The 22,357-nt window shown below is 45.1% G+C and overlaps 1 protein-coding gene across 1 annotated transcript in view; it reads right to left on the bottom strand.

The window, feature by feature from the left end:
- Positions 1-354: 354 nt before the first annotated feature.
- The window catches only part of LOC141961092 (ral guanine nucleotide dissociation stimulator-like 1), a 43,582-nt gene continuing 21,579 nt past the window's right edge, over positions 355-22,357 (bottom strand). Inside the window, exons 8-16 of the mRNA XM_074907642.1 lie at positions 18,309-18,412; positions 17,053-17,137; positions 14,668-14,757; positions 12,733-12,819; positions 11,557-11,589; positions 9,952-10,073; positions 8,968-9,057; positions 8,437-8,451; positions 355-559 (exon numbers count right to left, since the gene is read on the bottom strand). Coding sequence (XP_074763743.1) covers positions 355-559; positions 8,437-8,451; positions 8,968-9,057; positions 9,952-10,073; positions 11,557-11,589; positions 12,733-12,819; positions 14,668-14,757; positions 17,053-17,137; positions 18,309-18,412 — 831 coding nt within the window. The remainder of the gene's footprint in view (positions 560-8,436; positions 8,452-8,967; positions 9,058-9,951; positions 10,074-11,556; positions 11,590-12,732; positions 12,820-14,667; positions 14,758-17,052; positions 17,138-18,308; positions 18,413-22,357) is intronic.

The raw sequence follows: 22,357 nt of genomic DNA, 5'->3' as shown, positions 1-22,357 counted from the left end.
GTGTCACTGCTAACGTCATGCTGCCACGTGCTCCTCACCCCACTTCCCACAGGTAGAAATGCTGCCCGCTAGCCTGCCCCATCCCTCTCAAAAAGCACAACGAGGGACTGAAAGAAAAATTAACCTCGTGCAATTCCACTAACAGGCACCACAAGAAAATCTGGTTTCAGGGAAGGAGAGCTTCAGTCTGCCTTGTATCTCAGCAACACAGAGGGAACTGTGCAAAAATCCTGACTGGGTTGCTTTCATTTTTACACATTTATATCTAGAGTCTCTCCATTCCTCTAAAAGCAATGCTCTCGACACGACAAGCAGGCTTGGGCCCTGCTGGCAGTGTCGACAGTCTCTCTCAGGCTACTTCTTCTGGCAACAAGGCACAGACTGCACCTTTTTCTGAGACGCATCAGCGGTTCCTACGGGAGCGATGCAGGCGTCTTCAGGCTCAGGGTGATTAAACTCGCATGATGGAACACTGGCCGAGTCTGTGCTGTCACCCGAGCCCCCACTCGGAGCAGATTTGGGTTGCTCTCTGAGGGGTGTGTTATGGGCCAGTGGATCACTGGTTCCTGGGGGGTGAAAGAGGATTGAGCACTGCTTTCCGACTTGTGCCCTTTGCACGAGGCAAGGGAAGTGAATCAGTACATGTACGTGACTTGTACATGAGCAGTACAAATGAATTAATGGCCAAACTCTAGGGCAACCTGTGCAGAAAGACTGACGTTAAATCTTTCTGATAGTCAGTATCAATTCGGAGTTAAACTCTATTAGTGCTGGACCTGTTACGGGCGGCAAAGTAAAAATACCTCCCATGCAGATTCCAGCTGCAACTAAGTTAGTTGCAACAATTAAGAGATTTAGGTGTAGGAGTTGAAAGCCAAGCACCCCAGAAATCCATCTCATTTCTCCCAGACAACCTGTCTTAGTTGAACTGCCAACAGTGGGAGCGGTATCGTTGGTATTGGATACACCAATAAACAAGTATACCTGGAAAGCCAAAGATGCTCATGGAAAGGAGCACAAAATTAATACAAGGTGGATTGCCCCATCTTTCTAATTATAACCCACTCCCGGTTCACAAAACGAACCAAGAAGCTTTTCCTTCCTTTTTCCTGCAGGTCAGCGCTCCTGGAGACAGATGCCCTGAGTCATGAGGAGGGATCCTTATGTAAATCTAAATTTTTGTGCAGTGCCGATGTTCGTTGCCTTACTAACGTTTTTAGGATGCGTTGTCTATCATTGCAAAAATTGCTTTGGGTGACCATTCTCCTCTCCCTTGGTTCCGAGGGAAGGTCCCTTTGCTAATGGGGCCTGCACTTTAAAAGGTCATTACTGGACCCATGAAGGCGAGGTGGAAGTACCAAGGCCTAAACCACGCCTGCACGCTAGGCTGGGGGTGTGGAATTTCATTTTCCTGCTGCGTAGGCAGACAACCCGCGCCCCCCCCGCCCCGGCGAGTCAGAGTGCCATCTTCAGCCACAACAGCCACCGGAATATATACCCTGTTGACACTTAATTGTGTGGCAGGTGCTCTGTTAGCTCTTGCTGTATTTTTCCCGTGTGGTATGTATGTGGTCATCCTGTAAGCGTCCGTGTAAACCGTCTTGCAGTTGTACCTGTTCGTGTGAACAACCACCTTCTCCCCCCAGTTCCCAAAGGCTGGAAGCACATCCCTCGGCCCGGCCCGGGACACATTTTGTTTGAATATGTCTGCTTAAAAACTGTTAATTGATAGTGTTGTTATTACTGTTGCCTTTATCATGTGCTTGGTTAGGACTGTGCTTTATTTGTTATTTGCAGTGTTGTTGGTCGTTTACCTTTCTTTGACTCTGGGATAGAACTCCACCTGCACACACGCTTTGCCACAATAATTCTTAATACCCCCTCGTGTTAGAGGAGGTTATAGAATCAGGATGCAGGAATGGAGCTGCGTACTCGGCCGGGTTCAGAGGGCAGCTTTGCCACTGGTTTGTATGAAGCCCTCCGGCAGGACTGACAGGCTCAGGCACTCCCTGCAGCCCGGGACCTGCACCGCTGCGTGTTTGCGTGGCAGCTCCGTCTGGGTCGCCACGTTCTTTCTGGTGGTGGTTTTGACGCGAGTGGAGGCCATGGTTCAGTCTACTCGGGGAGGACGATAAGATGAAACTGGCTCGGATAAGTTCCAGACCCAGGAGATGGACTGCGCCCTGTCCGCTGGCCCTGCCTGCGCAAACTGAGGCGCCAGGCTCGGGTTGGCGTGTGTGACTGATGCACCGGGATCGCTTTTGCTTTGCCCTGGAGCTCTCGGCAAGCTCGCTGCACTCCTGCAATGTGTGACTGGACTACGTATGGCTCGTGGTGAGCTGCTGCCCCTCCGTGGGTAACGTGGGTGAGAGACTGCTTTACTTGGACAGCCCTTCCAGCCACTGTGCGGAAGAAACACAGAAGCCGTCCTCATAGAAACTTTTAGGAATTCAAAAGAAAATGCACGATTGCAGAGTAAAAAAAGGTATAGGAAGGTTGTAGCTGAAGGGTTACGGCTAAAATATGGCATTTCAAGTTCTCTGGGTGGCAGGGGAGATGGGTTGTGGGAGCTGGAAGAAGTTGAGAACAGTTAAAACAGTAAAAGTGATGAAGTTGGAAAGAGTGACAGTGAGGGAAGTGGTGTGAGGTAGGAAAAAACCCCACAACTGACATGCAGTAATAAAGTCTTAAGAAAACAGATTCACTCCAGGCAAATATTAGTGGAAAAAAAGTTTATATACTTATTGTATAAAGATTACAGGTAAGCAATTAAAAAAATCTTTTTCATATACAACATTTTTGTAATTTTAAAATCAAGAACATTCACCTTTCAGCTTAGTACAGACATACCCCCTCTGAGTGAGCAGTGCTGTGCTTTGCAAATGGTACTGCACAGACATCAGTGCACGCTTACACTGAAACGCAAAGAAAACTGAACTTCTTCTGTGGTAATCTTATCCTAACTCTGGGCAAAGTTTAAGGCTCAGTTACAAACTCGCTTCCTTCACCCTCCTAACAGGGAAACAGTGGGAGTCCTTAAACTATTCAGACTAGGACCTACATGGTGCTACTTGTCAACAGAGGTGATAAAACTTCACACAGAACATAGTAAAGCAAACACTGCGTCATGAGTTTATCGCTAATTGCGCACAGTTTTGAAAATCTCTGCTACAGAACCGGTGGGGAAAAAAAAGACCCAGGCATGTGTATCATTAAGTATTTGAGTTTGTTTTAACTCAGACTAATCTATCTCAAAGACAGCCTATTCAGTAAGAGCTGCTTACAATCCAATGTCTCATTTATGGCTTTTAAAAATAAAACTCCTAACTATCCTTTCAAGGAAGGCTGTATTCTGGTAAGAGACTCAAGAAATATGTTCTTTAAAGTTTCACAGAGAACAGATGATAACATTCCAGCTGAATTCTTTATTGCAGCTGAAAGGATGTACCATTCAGGAAACTCATTTAACAGACATACATCAAGAGCAAGGGAGCTGCCTGTAGATGACCCATAATAATGCTACGAGTGTATCAAAATCTCTGGGTGGTTGGGGTAATGTTTAAGGCCCGGTTATCTCCTCTCAATACCCACTTTTAAAATAAAAGGTCATGTAGTTGCCCCTCATGAAGGAAAACGTGAGTTAAAAGTTTTGCTCTTGAAGAGTGATTGCACGTTACAAAGAGGTACATCGGTCCTTCCAGAGTACAGGCAAAAGGCATCGATTTCTGTACAACGGGTTAGCAAAGTGAAAGAAAAAACGCCCTGTAGCGGCATTAAGACCAGACCTAAATCCAGACAAGGAGTGGTTCTTTGCCTTGTTCATGGACAAACCATGACATTCATCCCAAAGCAAGTGCAGTCCATTCTTTCAAAGGTCTTTGGAAAAAAAACCCCAAATAGGTAATTTTCTGGCATGGAACAAGCGCAAAAAGAAGTTTGCCAGCTGTGTGAAAGCAACAGACCCACTTGCAGTTTCTACTGTCTCCAGGGATGAGTGTTTTGGGGATGCACCCGCCCTGCTTTTTCATGAATGTAAATCCCTCCTGAAGGCAGCAACTGCTTGTGGCACTTGGCTCACCCACACCTCCCGCAAACCAGTGTTCCCGTCAGTCAGCTGGAGGCGGCTGGGACCTCCTCCTCGGTTCAGGCAGAACTGCATTGAAACTTTTCTTCTCCCGTTTTATAAAAATAAATTCAGACCTTCTTCTGTGTAATACTGGCACAAAGGAAAATGTTTTCTCGCAAAGAGAGTTGGCTTGTGCGGTGTTCTTAAGACAAACGTTGCAGTCCTGTTTTCCCCTCTAGGTGAGGCTGTCACCTTCCTCGGCTCACGTGCAAAACAACCCCCCCAAAAATTCCAGTCTGTACTGTTGTGGAGAAGTTGTTGGAAGATAACAGTCACATGGTCCTTGATACTGAAATGAACAATTCTCTGCTGTTTGCCTCTGTAGAAAGAACTGCTGTTCAGCATTCCTCTCTGACTTGCCACTGCATAGAGAGCTATTGTTCAGCAAATTCTTTTAACTAGAGATAAGGCGTGACGTTGAAACCTCAAGTAGTAGGTCCACGGCTCACGCCTCTCGCGTGTGCTTCTTACGTTGTACCAATGAAATATGAATAATATCGTGTGGACAGTAGCACAGAACCAATCACAGTTTGTTTGCCTTCGCATAGTCACTCTCTAACAGTATGTAAGATGCTCTGTACTTAATAAAATTGGATCGAGCTTGCAAACCACGTTGGTATTATTCTTGATATCCGGGCTCTATCCATCGGCAGATGGCGCCCGAACAGGGACCTCGTTATTCTTAACACATCGACCGAGACGTGGCGATGAACGGAGAACTTCGGATAGAAACGGCGCAGAGAAACACAGAAGCCGGCACATAGACGCACTTCTGGAGTTAGGAGACGGTTCTGCAGGCTGTCCTCTGCGAAGGTAAGCTGCTATGGCACAAGAAGTGGAAGCAGCGATATGGCTCCTCACAAGTATACTCTCTAAGAGAGGTAGTGATGTGAGCCAGTCCAAGCTAAAAGACTTGGTGCAATGGGCGCAGGAGCCACAGCTTTGCCTCAGCGCCTCTATGTTATTTAATCCCTCTCAATGGAGGGCTGTAGGAGATTTACTGTGGAATTTTACTATAGAGGGTGGAAAAGCAGGAAAAAAAGCAAAGGAACTTGGATCGGTGTGGCGGGAAGTGATTAATGCTTTACAAGAGATGGAAGCTGAGCGGAAGGTGGCCGCTGCAGCAATAGAGGCGGTACAACCAGATAAAGCAGAAGTAAATAAAGCAACCACCCCACGTCGTCCGGTAGCGAAATTTTTTGGTCTCGATGTCACTAAGCTGCCTGTTCGTGGTACGTCGGGTTCCGTCGCTGCATCCGCAGCAGAAGTTGCGGCTCGTGCAGGAGGGGGTGGTACAAGCAGCAAAGTTTCAGTTTCAACTGAGAGTAAAGCGGAAGTGAAAGAGATTGCCCCTCAGATGAGGGAAATTACAAAAGAAGAGGCGGAGCAAAGCGGATCTAGTTGCCGCCCACGATTATATTCGTCCCTTCCAGTTTCACACTCCTCCTCCTCTTCTTGGTCATCATCCAACAACTCTGGCAGTAACACGCCTCCAACAGTTCCTGCTGCAGGCGATTTAGAAAATGACCAACTGTTACATCAACTAATGAAAAAGCTGGAGGAGCTACATCCCTGTATTGACACAAAAAAGGACTCTAAAATCTACCACTTGGTGGCACTCCAACTCAGGCCCTGCACTTCCTTCTGCACCACCACCACCACTGCCACCACCACCAACCACAACAAATACAGCTCCGACTATACAACGACCTCCATCCTATCCAACCTCCGACACTGATCCTGTGCAGCGACGATGGACTGGAGTAGTCCGAGATGCTATTTTAGAAGGAGACTGGCAGACAGTTGGATCTTTAGCCTGCCCCGTGGTCACTGAAGGGGGAGTCGGGAAGTGGGAACCACGTGATTGGAAAATTTTACAGCAAGCAAAACAAACAGTAACCACTTATGGATTAAAATCAGGAGCAGCAAAGAACATTATAAAATATATAATTACAGCGGATTTGATGGTACCTGCTGATTCTCAGAACATTGCTTCACTTTTATTGACTCCTTCTCAACATTTAATTTGGGAAAGAACATGGAATCAACTTGTAATTACTGAACTAAATAAGCATCAACGTGATCAGAACGATCCATTTTATGCTGGGACTGTAGGTATCTGTACTGTATCTGTAGAGTCAGGGCGCATATGCCAGCACGGCCGTACAGGTGACTTTCCCTCCAATTTTTCACCAAATGTCACAACAGCTAGCCCACCGGGTTCTTCTGCAGATACCTGAAGGGAAAAAAAACAGCTCCATTTGCGGCTGTTCGACAAGGACTTACAGAACCATATACAGTGCCTGTATTGATCGACTATCTCAAGCTATGAAAGATCAAGCGGACTTACCTGATGAAATGAAAGACTATGTTTCGGTTGTTAGCTTTTGAAAATGCCAATACCAGAACAAGGACTATACTAGCAGGTTTACTAAATGGAGCTCCTGTTGATGAAATGCTACTACGTGCTTCCAGGGCAGAACAGAATGCCCAAGCAGCTATGATTGCCTCTGCTGTAAAAGGTGTTTTACTAGCAGAAAAAGAAAAACCAGTAGTTGCTGCTGTCACTAAGATAAGTAACAAAATGCCAGAAAAGAAAAAATTCATTCAGAACATGAGACCATGTTATCATTGTGGAGAGAGTGGACACTTTAGGAGGAATTGCCAAAAAATAGAGTGGAAAGGCTAGCCACAGCTTGTTTGAACTTAATAGATCAGCTCCAGCAGCAGGCCTTTGATGTCGAGTTGCCTAAAACAGTCTAGTATAGAAAAGAAAGCATAAAAGCCAGTAAGTGAAAGCAGAACAGAGCTGGCCTGAGCAAGGCGGTCACTTGGCTCAAAGTTCTTATGCACTGTTTCATTGTTTTGCTTTCCTGTCTTGAGTGGCCTGTTGTTTCCATTTCCTCTATGCTGTTCATACGGTTTGTCAAGAGAGTCTGTTACACCCTAACACAATACCTTCTTGACCTGGCATACCCACCAGCTGCAAGGCCAAAAGCTGAGCTAATGCCCAAGTACCACAAACAAGACTCTTCGGTCTGCTGAATTTTCAGCCTCACTTGCTAGGAAATGACAGCTTGTAAACCTGATGTGTTTACAACCCAAGGGATGAGGAGGGGCGAGTTAGAGGCATGGCAGCTGGCTGCACCTTACGCGGTCCTGCACACTGCTGTCACACCCGGGTCCCACTGACACAAGACCTGCTCAGTCGCCATGAGTGCAAGAAAGGTAACACGTGGCCAAACACCAGGCAAAGGTCTGCCAAAGGCCAATTCCTCCCCGCTGCAAATTCTTTCCCTCAGTAAAGGTGCCACGGATACCAGTTTCTCTCTAAGAGTCTGAATGGAGATGTACACAACGAGAAGATCAGGAGAAAGTGTAAATTATAGGCTCTCCCTCTCCAAGACTCATTTCTAAATGCAGGTCAAGTAAATTTAAAGGAGTGTCAAAGGAAACAAACTTGTACAAGACATAAAGTAAAGAAGCCAGGTGAATTAGATGCTCTGTCGGCATGCAGTTAACGATTTAAAACAATTTAAAGAGGTGTCACCCCCTGTTGCCGGGGTGAATTATGCCAGTCTTTTCTACAGTATTAATTTGCAAAATACATTCAGAGTGCAGATGAAACAATTCTTTAGACAAAGGCTGCACAGTGCAAACAAACTCCATGCAGTAAATGACAATACTGCAGCACTGAAACGCCGTCAGAAACAAGAGAATAAAGCCTGTGCTCCGCAGCGACAGTTCTTACGCGCAGCTTAGGCACGTGCCGAGGGAGACACCCATGACAGGCCACCGAGAGCTCAGGCACTGTCATCTTCAAAGCTCACGTTCTCACAGCCAGATGGACTACGCAAAATGGAACTCAGACGGACTAATTGAAACACCTTCCAAACAGCTGCCTGGACTTTTTTTTCTTGCTTATCAGAACTCAAAACTCTAGATTGAAAACATCCATTCATTCTTCTTTCAGACCCTAGCCTGCAGTAGTGCTGATGTGAAGTGAAATGGCTACTGCCTGTTCTGAGGAAACTGGCCACAAGAACCGAGCAGGAAAGGACAGTTAGGAGCTGATAGTGCTCTTAAATTCATCATCTCCCCACCTCATCTTGATCATGCCACTGGTATGCGGGAGTCCTTTCGTATCTCCTCTCGCATCAGGTTCAAATTTCTCACCTTTAAGTTAGTTTTACTTCCGCCCTTGATCTCTGCTTTCATTTCCTGCAGCTTGCCATGAATTCCTGCTAGTCTGTTCTTTCCTGTGTCTGCTTAGCTGCATGCCCCTGTTCTCCACCGCCTCCTGCTTGAACCTTTGCAGTATTAAACTCAATTGAACCATGTCCCCATGATTATTTTCCTTCTCTAACCTGAAGGCAGCTGGGCAGATTGTTTCTATTATCAAATGCCCTTTTGCTAACCTTAATTTTCAAATTAAAATCCTGCAAGGAATTTTTGCAAGTGTGAGCAAATTAGACTAATAATAGGCCAGACTTTATCCTCATCTACTCTGTTTTGCCTCTGCATTCAGGGAAGTCATTACACAATAGATATTGAATTTATAATCCAGCCCTAAAATGATTCCTTTTTCTGACACCTTAGGAAGGCTTTTTTGTCTCTAATCTCTTTCATCATTAATAATCCTCATGACTACTTATAACAACAGCAGCAGCAAGGACAGCTTCAGACAGAAGTCTGCATTTCTAGCTGATGGTGTCTCCTTAATGTACTGCAGTGGTCTGCATCCCCAGCCAGGTTTTTCAGCGGGTAAAACAAGCACTGCTTGTTTGATTTATTCAGGTTCATATTAACACACCAGATACCCTTTGCCCCATCGTACTCACAGGCTCAACCTCTTCACCACGCTTTTCCGAGGTTTCGGCGATGGGGTGCCAGTGTCAGCAGCTGCTTCAATCTCACGTGCAAGGTTGTAACTGCAGAACAGAGGGCACCCGGTTAATTTTGACAGACAAGACGATTAGTTAGGTATCTCAAAGCAGTAATATTCAAGATATTTGAGAAGCCTTCAGTTATTCCCACTTCACCAAAGGTTGCAACCCCACAAAGAGGAACACAGCGCGCTCTACACTTTACCCTGATGAAGGGGATATTTCACTTCTTTACAACAATTTTAAAAATTAGTGCTTTTTTGGGTAACAGTCATCATTTTATTTAAAAAAAATAGTCAAGAAAATACTTAACATGTGAATCTTGGATAAGCTGACTTTTTTTCACTATGACTCAGTACAATGCAGTATGTATCTATGCTTACACTCTTAGTGCAGCAGAGTGGTATTCAGATACCTAGTGGAAATATTAGAGTGCAGAAAATAAATTGCCTTGCGTTTTTCTAGCAGCATGTACCGTAGCACAGAACTCAGCAGGGCTGCAAAACCCACCCCAAACACCCGGGAGACGTTTATCTGATGAGCGCTCAGCCAGCTCTGCGTTGCCTTGGCTACCTGCTGCCTGCATCCACCAGCCCAACGCTCAGTGCCTGCATCTCGACCTCCCCTAGGATCGGCCTCTGAGCGTGCCTCTGGGCATACAGACAGCCCAGACACAACAGACTATCAGATTTCAAAGTCAGAAGCCTCATTTCCAATCTCAAAAAAAAAAAAAAAAAAAAATCCAGTCTCCAAAAACCCCTGCTAAATGTTTAACAGGGTTTCTACAGCTGGTTAGCAGAAGACAGAGGTACTTCCACCCTCCTGGAGCAGCAGTACATGTAAGTCCCTGTAAGAGGACAGCTCAAGGCTGACACAACCTCCCTGCAGGGGGGTGTGGGCTAAGAAAAGCCTGCTTCGCCGGCTGGACTGAGAACCTACCTCTCCTCCTCAGTTAAATGCTCCTGTCTGCTCCACCACTGGAGGAATTTTGGGTCTGGTGTCAAGCAGTAGCTGTTACATGCAGACTGCAAGTGCATAATTTCGGCAATTACTTCAAATTCCTAAAAAAAAATAAAGAATCAAATGGGAATTCTAATTAAAAAACAACACAAACCCAAATTCACTCATTCATATACTAAACACAGGCAACAACAGATCCAGGACAAACTTCGTTTGACCTGAAGTTCAGTTTCAGTCGAGTGACTATTTCCAGAACCAGTTTTTCAAACAACGAAGTCTTGTCTTTTTTTTTCCCCCCAGCATCCAAAATGTTTACTGAAGTGTGACATTTTCAGAGAAGCACAAATCAGAAGACAAACACAAGGAATCGCACTTCACCACAGCGCTTTTCCCAAGTACTAACTGAAGTGCAATGCCAGTGCAAACCCACCGAACGGCAGCACTGCTGGTTGTTCCTCTAGGAACGAGGGTAGCAAAGGGTCATAAAGTCTTCAGATTACCCCACCTGCTGACCCCTGCTCGGGCCAGACCAGCTGTGAGAGACAAACCATGCCCTGTGCTTAGGTGGTTCTCAGACAGCAAGCGAGGGTAAATAATTAGGGGTGCCTGCGACGAAAGCAGAGAGTCTGATTGTCCCCGGCTTTTCACGTTGTGCACTCACACTTGCACCAGAGGAACATGAAATGCTACCCGTAACACGTGTGACTAGAACGTGCAGCTCTTCTCTAACTCCACCTGCACACACGCTTTGCCACAATAATTCTTAATACCCCCTCGTGTTAGAGGAGGTTATAGAATCGGGATGCAGGAATGCAGCTGAGTACTCGGCCTGGTTCAGAGGGCGGCTTTGCCACTGGTTTGTATGAAGCTGGACCGATGACCAACCAGAAGCTCCCGTATCCCGTTATTAGTACCCTGAGCCATGCAGCTGTACATGCAAGGCAAGTCCAAGAAGTGGTTTGTAGAGCTGGGAGCAGTTAAGGGGAGGAAATGGCTCCATCACAGCCAACTCCCAAGACTGCTTTCAGACCCCAGAATGGAGATTTGGCATGACTTCATTCAGACAGAACCTTTAACTCCTACATAACATTACTCATCTCTGACCAACGAGGATCAGGCTGAACAGAAAGACTGACAGCTTTTATTTCTCTGTCTCATCTGCAGCCTTTCACCTACAAATAGTTTACCGCAGCAGAAGGAAGATATTTACAAACTGTATCTTCTGGAAAGCAAAGGTCTCATGCCACCAGCTCTGTTTCAACACACAGGTCATACACATCTGTCACATTCCCATGAACACCAAAGGGAGGGAATGGGCATGCCCCGCATGTAATTCCCACGGAAGTAAGTGGCCTGCAGCTCCTCTTCCCCTACTGCACACATCTAAAAAGTAGGTTCTCGTTCTGCAGTTTGTTCACAGTTTGGCAGAAGCTCGCAGCATTTCAGGGGTCTATTCTTTCCTTGTGAACTTGCATTAAAATTCACAGCTGTTGTATATGCCCAAGCAATGACAAACGGCCTCGCCAAGAGAACGCTCTAGAAGAGGGTATCAGTAAACTAAAAATCACAGAACATTCAACTTACCCTTCGTCTCTTCTCAAAATTGATCAGGCCGCCCTGTTGGAAGGAAAGAGCAGGGATCAGAATAGAAGAACACAAGCTTAGTTGAACTTAATCACAAACAGCGTGAAGTAGCAAGGCTAATGTAAAGCGCAGACGTGCCCCGAGCAAGGACCTTCTCCAAATACCTGTTTCCAGATCTGGTATAAACCACAGCACTCATACATCTGAGTCTCCAAGGGACAGCTGTCCTCACGGCCTATAGGGCAATCTGCCCCAGAAAAAAAGCCCAATGCAAGAATGCTCATAAAAGCTGTGTTGAGATCCGCTCTGAAGAATGCTAGTGGGATTTTGCACGGCAGAAACAAACTTGGCTCTTGCCTGTGCTGTGACTCTAGCAGTGTTCCCAGGGAGTTTCAGAAACACCAAGTAAACACAAAGCACGGACAGGAGGGAAACTGCCCCAAAGAAAATGGATGTACAGCAACCTTACGCAGGCCTGCTTCTGTGCAGTTCCGCCAAACAAACCACCACTAAAAACCCCAGCAACCACTGCCAGCCCAGGGAGAACTGTATTTGCCCATTCTTATCATAAATACCAACACCAGCACAACAAAGGCTGCAGTGTCTCTACTTATGGTTTCAAACACCTTTGAAAACTGGCCCCATCCTCAGTCTCTGTTAAACAACCAGACTCTCTTGCAGTCCTTTTTCCCTTCCTGTGCTAAATTGGTTCCCCCTGCTTGTTCAGCTAAAGAGAAACGAAAAAAAAACAAGTCTTCAATCACTTTAGGGCCCAGACACACCCGAGTCAATACCAAAGCTCTTCAGTGATCAGTCTGCAGTGCTGAATTTGTGATTGTGTGCATTTTACCAATTATTCACATAAATCTGCATGCCTAAAACGTTGTTTTCAGAAAAATGAAACAGAATAATGGAAAGCCTACTTTCTTCACATTTTCTAACCTAAGAAAACAAGACAAAATACAACGCTAAGCTTGTCCCTTCAGATAACAGCACTCCAATTCACACAAGATTCTTGTTGCTGATAAAACCGCATCTGGCTTCCTTTTTTTTGAAAACAGATTCCTCCATTTTTAAGAGCTGCAGAAGAACCCGGTAGAAGATACAGGAACAGACACGCTCAGTGCTGGGAAGGCAGGGAGGATATTTAGGATTCAAGAAATTGCCTTAATTTACCTCGATATAGTCCTGAAGTGCTGTGTCAAGCATGATGAGATCAGTGAGGAAGGTACCAAGAAAAGGTACCGTGCCTTGCATTACTGCCTGCAAATGATCAGAGCAACGTTGGATTAAATGATTGAGAAACGGTAATAATCAGAATGCTAGAATAGGCCTGTATAGGAGAATGAAATAAAAGCAGTCTGCTTAACCAAACAGTGGTCTTATCTTTTCTTTCATGGCATCCTCCTCAGTATCTAATCTACAATTCAAATCAAACTCGAATGACAGTGGGATGCTCTCACAGATATTGCCAAGTGGTTTTCTATTACCACACTGCCACCACACCCTGGTTTCTAACAGTGGGTCACCAGGAAACCCCGCCTGTGGAAGCAGCATCGAGCAGCAGGGACAGGGTCCCTCGGCTACCTGCTACAAGAGAAGGAGCCGGGGCATGCTCCCGGCTAGCCTGTTGAAGCAGTTTCTCTCTCTGCCTCATTCCAGTGGATTTTTACTTAATGGTGTATGCCACCTGACAGTCCAGTCAAATCAAGTCACAGTTGTCCTCCTCTAAGAAGTGACCATCTTCCTCAGCCATTCCTTTCATTTTGAGAGTAATTATTCACATTTTAAACTTCCTAGGCTGCTAGCAGTTGTAGAATTCAGGCTGCTTCTACACTTGTGAAGGAAACGCTTGTTTCTACCATCCAAAGGATCCATACTTTCTCCAGTCAAACAAATAGACAAAAAAGTCACATTCAGCACTTTTGCCTCCCTATCCCAGATTTCTCTCCGCCTGCCCTTTTAAATCTTTGCCAGCTTTGAGACAAAAGGCATTTTCACCAGCAGACTGGAAACTGGACACGTTTTACAAAGCAATCTCTGTAAAAGTCTGTGCAATTTTCAAGCTGGCATGTCAGAAGCTTCATGAGCTTGCTTCAAAGTAAATGCAATTGCTGCTCTGCCAGAGCTAATTTTCTTTTATCACAAGAATTCCAGTACTTACATTAGGTATCTTACTACATGAAAAAGTTTCCCTGTATTTCTCTCTAAAGGGTAACGAGAGTAGTTAACAGAATTAATTTCTTGTAGGACAGAAACAAGGCAGTTGAAAACGAAGAACACATGTCTGTATTCACCCATCTTTTATTACTCTTCTATGTGACAGATTTAGTAAACTTCTGGAAGACCTGAAACTGAGGCCAAACCCTTGTCTCAGGGTCCACCCCCAACAGCTGGTTGGGATGTGAAGCAAATGCAAGCGGGAGCAGCAAACCTGCCCACCCAGTTATCCCCTTGCAGGGGACAGGGGAAGATTGGTGCCAGGGAACATGACGTGGCCCCCGCGTACAACCACCGAATCCTGAAATCTCGGAGCGTTCCCAGCATCAGATCTCTGAACACACTGGCTATGCTGAAGCTTTGCACATCCGTTTCCTCCGGCCTTTCAGTACACAGGCGGGTGTTACTGGAGTAGGAGGACAGCTGGGCTGCGCTAAAAACCACAGCGGTTACAGCGTGGCAGCTCAGCGTAGGCCATACGGCTTGAGCGGGGTGCAGCACGGATCCCGCTTTGGAACCATCTTTATATACAGATGTATGGGGCGGGGGGAGGGGGGGGATATCATCTATATATATCTGCACTTTATATACACGCACACAGAGTATTACCTGCTTACTGCGACCCACAGCATAAGTGAAATACAGCTTTGCACAGGAACAAACACTCTGACTGCCTATTCAGTCTCAACCTTTCGCTTCCCTCGCTTTGCATCAGCTAATCTATAGCACTGATGTGATTGTTTTTCTTGACAGCGGCACTCTCAAGGTCTTTACCTACTGCACGCTCTCTTTGTTAAATACCTTTCTAGTTTTTGCTTCTTATATCATTCACCACTCAGGGTTAATCACGTTATCAGGTCAAAAAGGGGAGGAAAAGGACCCCAAACGCACCATATCTTTTTGAAGTTGCAGCCGCCTCCGTGTGCTTTCCGCATTTTCTTTCACACTGCTGTCCAGGTTGGCAAATTTGGATGTTCCTTCCTGTGAGTTACAAGAGAATTAAAGGCAATTAACAAAGGATCTAAGCGATAAGCTGGCAACTATGTTTGTGTAAAATAATTGCAAATACATTCAATGGGGCAAGCAAAAATATTTGCTGTATAGGTACATGCACGTGTACATACATGTGCTAATTTTCCGGGACTTGTACACTGACTGGGAATTGTGGACAAAATCCCACAAAATTACTAGAAGGGAGTTTTTCAGCAAAGTGGCTCTACTCTGGTCAAAGCTAAGAGCTGTTGAAAATCTCCTGGGAGTTTAAATCAGAGAAGCTTAGATGCACCTTCAGGTGGCCAGATGCTTCTCTGAACTCTATCCTGACACTCTCGACCTCAGGATTTCTGTTTAATTTCCTAATCAGGACTGCTACAAGTAAACATCTCTATCTTATGTAATGCTTGCTTGTTTTTCTCATGCCGCAACAGAGATGCAGCAACTACCCTCTGTAGCTTATTGACTAATCCAAAACCACGCAGGAAAACAAGGTAATAGGTTTTCATCTCCACAAGTCAAGCTCTCCTGTGAATGGAGGAGCTATTTCACAATAGATCTGTAGCCTTTATTTCCCTGGATCCCTACGGGATGCTGGGAGTTACTGTTACTGTCTCCAGTGGTTGGACAGGTGGGGCACGAATGATTATCAGTCTTTTTAAGAGGCACAAAACAACAGCCTGCACTTGGAAAGATCCTTTCATCACAACGTTTACTTCTCTCAGTCACAGTGAAGGAACAGATCAAACTCAAACTGTATTTCCTTCCTCGGCTGGAAAACAAGAGCAAATGAAAAACGAGTGTTGTCTCAGTGTCTTCAAGATACTGAAAGATAAACTGGAGATCCTCTAACAGCAGCCGGCGGGCAGGCACAGAACCTGAAACTGCAGCTTGCAGCAGAGCCATTGTTTGGGGAGGAGAGAACACAGCGCTCCCTCTCCGTGCCAAACAACCTGTGTCATGTGCCATTTTGTCTGCTTTACACTTACATTTGTAGGATGGATAGGCAAGGGCAAAGACAGCTTCCCTACAGACACTATTTACAGTGAAAGAAAACAAAGACTTTAGGGATTCAGTGGACATTCATCCTCCAATCGTTACAAAACAGTCCAAAAGGAGGAGTAGGAGAGAGGTTCTAGCTATTCTGTGGAATTTTTCTCCTCTCACTGCTTTCAAAATGTTTTGCAGATCTCCTTACGGCAGCTGGAGAGGGTGATTTGCTAGGAGCCAGAAGGTCTGGGCTCAGATTGAGTTGCTGTTGTGTCTTTTTAGTACTTAGGTTAATAAGCTGTTGTGAACACACATTTTCCCTCTATGCCTATTATTATCTCACCTGCTTTAAAATTTAGCTACAGGTGTTGATAAATGGATGATAAACAAAAGAGATTGACAGGTTTGAATGTGTTCACCCATCACTCCTGAGCAAAACACTGTGTCAAATACCAAGGCAAGGGGGTAAGGTACAAATGCCAGACTGACTGGATAGAACTGCCAAAAAATCAACTGGTCAGGAGGCAGTCTATAGAAACATTTTCATGCAGACAGAAAAAACTGCCACAAACATTCCATAGTTTCTACAGAATATAACCTTTCCCTGCTATTCTTCCTCACCCCTCTCAAGACCCAGAGCTTGTTGGCGTTCGCCCAGGAGAGTGCTCAAGTCAAACTGCTTCAGACAGAGCCTGCTTTGTTGTCCATCTGGCCACACACAGAGCAGGAAGCCTGTTCCTTCGAAATTCCCAGCCCTGTTTTCCAGTTCCAAGAAAGGTATGGGATGGTCGGATAAACATCTTGGTTTAATTCCTCAGCTGAAGCCGAGTGGCATTGTTCCAGTGAAGTCAAGAGCACTACAGCCGTGCAGCTCCATTTGGAGCTGCTCTGCACTCACCAGTGCAAACCAGAGCCTTTCCAGGTCTGCTCAGAGGGTGCACCAGCTAGCAGTTCAGACAATCACCCTGCCCAAGAGACGTCGAACTCCAGCAGTGGGGGCTCCAAGGCTCCTGACCTGCTGTCCTGTGAACAAGCCCTCACAGAAACTGTGCTGCTGCACCCTGCTCTGTGTGGGTATCCAAGCTCAGCAGGCTAACAGGAGCGTAGGTGCTTTCAGGAACAACAAAATCACCTCTCATCCCAGCAGAAAAGCACAGGTTTTACAGACCTCTCTTCCCTGAAGCACTGCCTACCGTAGTTCAGGGAGAGACGAGCTTTGACAGCTCCTTAGAAGAAGGGCTAACCTCAGCTTTGATTGAGATCACAAGCCTTGCAACTCAAGCTAATTCTCACCTTCAGCAGCAGCTGCCTGCTTGTCAAATAATTGTCGTGGTCTGAGAAGGTATCAGAGAGCTCTTCGAACATCAGCATCATGTCCCTGTATAGGAAAAGATTAAATCTTTTAGGTTATCAGAAAGCACTCTAATACAGATCAGATTACTGGTTTTTTCCTCATGAATCGTTAACAGTTGGGCATGTAAAAGATACCACCACCAAAACGCATCCAGTGAGATGCTGCACATCAACTAGGAACTTTCCTGGGATCTCCTGGTGCTCCCCGGTAACGCCAGCCTTATTTGACAGCAGCACAAGGAATGCCACAGGTACGCCGATCCTGGGCAGGGCTTTCAGTCACACTGAGGGGTATCAGATTGTTGTAAGGAAGCGGGTAAATGGATACAAAGCAACAGAAAAATAGCTGTGAGAGGTATCCTACGTTTTTGCCCTGTGCCACGCACTCAGGAAAGCCAGAAGCTTGTAACTGTGTGAGCCCCTTTCTATTACCCCACACTATAAACACAAGATGGCAACATCCTGATCAGCAACAGGAACACAGGGCGGCAGAAGGAAAGATCCACCTCTCCTAGTGGAAATGCAGAAGTATGCTGTGTGGCAGAGCAACGTTTCTCTTTGTTTATCAAAGACAAAGGAAAAAAACATAAATCTGTTTGTCACCAACTGAATGAGCAGAACACCATCTTTCCTACACAGCTTTCTGGTGTCTGTCTGGCATGCAGTAAATATGCCAGTTGCACAAAAAGGTATTCCCCTGTAAGAAATACCATCTTCAATACAGGCTTGGATTTTGTAGTTTGGGGATATGTTTTAAGGAAATGTCAGGACCAAGAGAGGATTAGTGAAGGTTTGTGGCAACGTTGACCTCCTCCAACTTCACAGTAGAGGAGACAACTGGCAAGCATCATGGTGGCCTTTTGCTGACCTTCCAAGAACCGTGTGCTTGTGCTGAGTCAGTAGGTAGTCCCATAGTTCTTCAAAATAGGTTGTGGAAGATCCAATACGCTATAAAGGACAGAAGAGACCCAGTACCCCTGAGGGCAGGTGGTCCCGTCAATATGAAAGAAGAGCTCACAGCAGACAGACCCAAAAAAAGGGGTCTGAGCCTCACAGGAATGAGAGTATCTTCTAAGAGGACACTTGTCCATGAAGGAGCAGAATAGGAAGACCGAGAAGAACAAGATGGAAAGAAAGAGCACGGAGCTTTTTGTCTTTGTTTGGGGCTAGCCACAGGGGCAGAGGGGGATGCTTACTTTGAAACACACACCCAGGTCTTCTTCAGCCGATAGATGGAGTTGGATTGCAGTGCTGAAATGATGGCCCTCAAGGAGGAAAAATTCTTCAGGATCCTACATTCCTGTGAAAGGAGTGGTTAGAGATACAGGAGCATGTAATGTCAGCATTACGAATATGTTAGTGCTCTTCTGTTTGACTGGTGTCATGCTCGCTACACATTCTCACTGCTAAGCAGGCAGCTGTACAAATATGGAGCATCAAAAATATCACTCCCCCCCGCCACCCCCCCCAGCCAACAAACACTTTATGGGCTTTGGCATTTATATCTTGTTTTCCTCACTTTCATGTATTTGTGGTGATGTTGCAGTGGTACAGCTTCCAGTTGTCCCAGTAAAAATAAAAGTGGAACTGAGTCCATGAAGCCAGGCTAGAAAGCACAAATATTACACTTCTTAAAAAACTCTTTACAGTTACCAATCCCTTTTACCCTTTAGAGGAAAAAACAGGCTTTGCCTCTTTATATGTGGTATTAAAAATGTAAACCCTCAATCATCTAAGCGTCAATTAAAAATAAAGACATGCAAAGGAATAACCTGTTATTCAAGTACGTGCACACTGTTCAAGAGAAAAAAACTTCCCAGCTTTTCCAGAGTCAGTACCAAATCCTAACAGAGGGACTGGTTCATAGGCATTTCTTACAGTTTCTCTGGGGGAAAAGGTTGGATGGAAAAGGATACTGAAAAACCTAGTTCTCAAAAAGACAGCACAGATTCCTGGTAAAGCAGATGCAAGCAAGGAGGAGAGGGAAAGTCTGGCCTGAGACTCTTCAAGGAACTCCTGTAAATCTGTTGGCGGCTCATGAACTAGAACGCCCGGGCACCACAGACTTAAACTCTTGCAAATACAAGCTCTCACTAACAGGTGTCCGTACATGCAAATTAACAGACAAAACACGTGCCCATTTGACTGTTGCATGTAGATGAGAATATATCCAAATCCAAACTACAATTCCACTTTGCAAATTTTGATGGGACTCATTATTACACTAATAATGCTGAATATGTAAAGGATCCTTACAGTGAAAATAGACATACTTTATTTCCTTTGTAGGACTGAATCAATGTAAAGCAACCTTAACATAAACAAAAGTCAGACCTTGGTATATCAGCAACTCTGTTCACAAGTTGCATTAAAATTGACTGAACAACTAAGGCAAGTACATTTACTCCCTTTTATTTACCTAAAAAAAAAAAAAAAAAAAAAAATCTTTGGGCAACTTAGGAGGCTACATTTAACAAAGTGTGGTTTAAGAAGACTGACTAGGCACACCGCAGCACTTGAAGCAGGTTAGCAGTTAGGCTAGATGAAGACCAAGTTCACAATCACGTGGTAGGACATGCAAGACCTGAAAGCTCTTCTTGCAAACTTTGCAGCCAAAGGAACCACGTAACGGCTCTTCTTCTGAGACCGACACATTTAAGAACAAGACCCTGCTTTCTTTAACTTCAACTTGAAATTCAGACCGGGGAGAACAGGGATTGAGAGGCACAAATTCTCAGCACTGAGATTTCTCAAACACAGGAGTTTGCACTGGAAGATCCAATTTGGAACCATCTTGACTTAACTGCACGTTGCATAATCTAAAGCATATTGTTGCAGGACGAGGTTGCGGGACAAGACACACACCAATATGGTTAACAGTCAAGCTCCAAAGTTTATGAGAAAAACAAGTCCTTATATATTCTTGTACATTCTAAAAATAACGGTAAACCCGTGTGCTGCTCTAGCGCATGCCCATTTCAAAAACTAGTTCCTGTCAGCACTTTCAATAAGGACTACTAACCGCGGGCAGCCGGTAGATAAGTTTCTGCTTTGCTATTTTAAAGGAATCCCTTCTTATCTGTTTCTTCCATAACAAGCACAAATTCTTTTGCTTTTAGCCATCATCAGTCTAGACGCCATTAGTCTTCCAACACAAGTGCATCATTAATTCAGACGTCGTTAATCTCCTAACCCAAATACTGATGATACATCTACATTGTCAGTGACGCAGAAGGTTCACGACCAGGCATACGCACCCACAGCACATTAGGAATTCAATCCTGGATTTGGTGTTCTCAATGATTTAACTGATTGCAGACTAAACTTTAGCAAGCTTTCATTTACATATAGGAAGAATTTTTAAGACTGCTCTGAATAACATTGTTTCATGCTGTGCCCTTCACAGGGGGGAAACCAGAAAGAATACTGTGCAGAAGCAACTTTGAGTTTAAAAGATTAAGCATAACAGGGTAGTAACGATTTCAACGTTCCTTTTCAGTTTTAAAGAAAAAATTGTGTGAGTAAAATTGGCTGCTCCTGCTCAGGAACCCCAGATCTAGGTGGAGCAGAGAGGGCTGGCAGTTCGGAAAAGTATTCGGTTTATCCTGTAAACCAAGAAACTGGATCCAAAAGTCACGAACAAATAACAAACGTGGAACTCCACGCTGCTTAGTTACAGAGTCAGCAGTCTGGGAATAACTGCACTTTAATGAGGGGATTATTTTCTAATTCAGACATCTAACTATTCAAAACATTCATTTGCACGCAAAAAGCAAGCAGCTTTCTTCAGAAGTGGGCAGCTAAGCAGATATGCAACTAGCTGTTCGACATGTGCAATTATTTTGTAGAGCGTGCTCATGCATTTTTCACGTGCTTAGCTAAGACTGGAGCATTGAATTATGTGTATGAACTAAGTACAGGGAGAAGCACTGAATCAACAGAGGTGGAGATCAAAGTTCTCCATCCACAGAACAAGTATGCCGAGAGCGGTCCCTGTCCTGGCTTCCCGGGCCTCCCTGCTCCCTGGGACCAGCAGGAAGCTGCTTCGTACTTGCTCGCCCAGGCTGCAGCCCAGGCTGCCCCACGAAGGCCCCTTCAGCTGGTACCCTCTGCAACTTAAAGATCTGCCCACAGACAATAGGAATCAAACTTCCTAATCCATTCACAGGGGCTACAAAGCAGCCATCAGACGAGAACAATGAGTCAATGGAAGTGCCAAAAGAGGTGAAAGACTTCTTCCCCACACCAGCCTCCTGAACCAGCAGCTGCCAAAGCTCAGGTGCCAGGACTAACAACGCTGCCGCTGGGAGCATACAAGTGCAGGGTCAAGGTTGGAAAGCCTCTGCTTGGCTTGAACTTTTTATGACTGCTTATTTTGTATAGCTCAGAAAGAATCCACGTGATTCTTAAAACACAAGTCAACACACATCCATATGAAAGTGCTTTAAATGTTCTCTTCAAGAGAGATCCCGTTTGCTGCCAGCTGCCCAGTGCTCTGAGGGGAGTTAAAAAGCTTACAGTAAAATGTTAAAGATAAGATCTAAGAAATTAGCAAACTGGAGTTATGTAAAGAAGTCATGAAAAACCCTTTCGCACAAAGATTAAGAAACACACAATCTGCTACAAGACAAAGGAATCGAAGCCAAGAGTATAAACGGGTTAGAGAAACGCGTGAGACAATGATAAACCAGAAAGGTAAGATGAGGAGGAGTCTGGTACCATATTGTAACTCTACTTATTTTTTCTGGTCACTGCTTGCACCCCTCACCCCCTCCAAACTCAGCTGGTTTGCATACATGATGGGAACCATGAATAACTCAGTAGGCAAATGACCTTCCAGCCTCAAGGACTTTTCAAAACAAAAGAGTACAAACAATAATTTCATTTTTTCCATGTTGAAGAGGCTACTGCTTCCTAGAAGTGTTAGCTTTCTCTGCACTTACTTCAAACCCTGTATTTGCTTTCCTTTCACATGTACACACACATATGTAAATGTATAAAACACAAACAGTTGTGCTGCCTTCCACCACATCTGATTTCAAGTCCCATGGCGTTCATCGACGCAGGAGAGGGAGCATGATGCTCACTGGCTGAACACGAATGGCCAAAGGCAGGCAAGTGCAAAGCTTATTCTGACTGTGCCTGCTGCTTGCACCACTGCCAGTCCGACTCCTTTCTTGTTAGACTTTCTTCTGCAAACAAGTCTAACCTTTGGATGATATCAACCATCACTTCTCTTCCTTCC

Source organism: Athene noctua, chromosome 5 (genome assembly GCF_965140245.1).
Source record: "Athene noctua chromosome 5, bAthNoc1.hap1.1, whole genome shotgun sequence".
NCBI classification, from domain to species: Eukaryota; Metazoa; Chordata; class Aves; order Strigiformes; family Strigidae; genus Athene; species Athene noctua.
The sequence above is the reverse complement of the archived record's forward strand: the minus strand, read 5'-3'. Positions and strand labels throughout refer to the sequence as shown.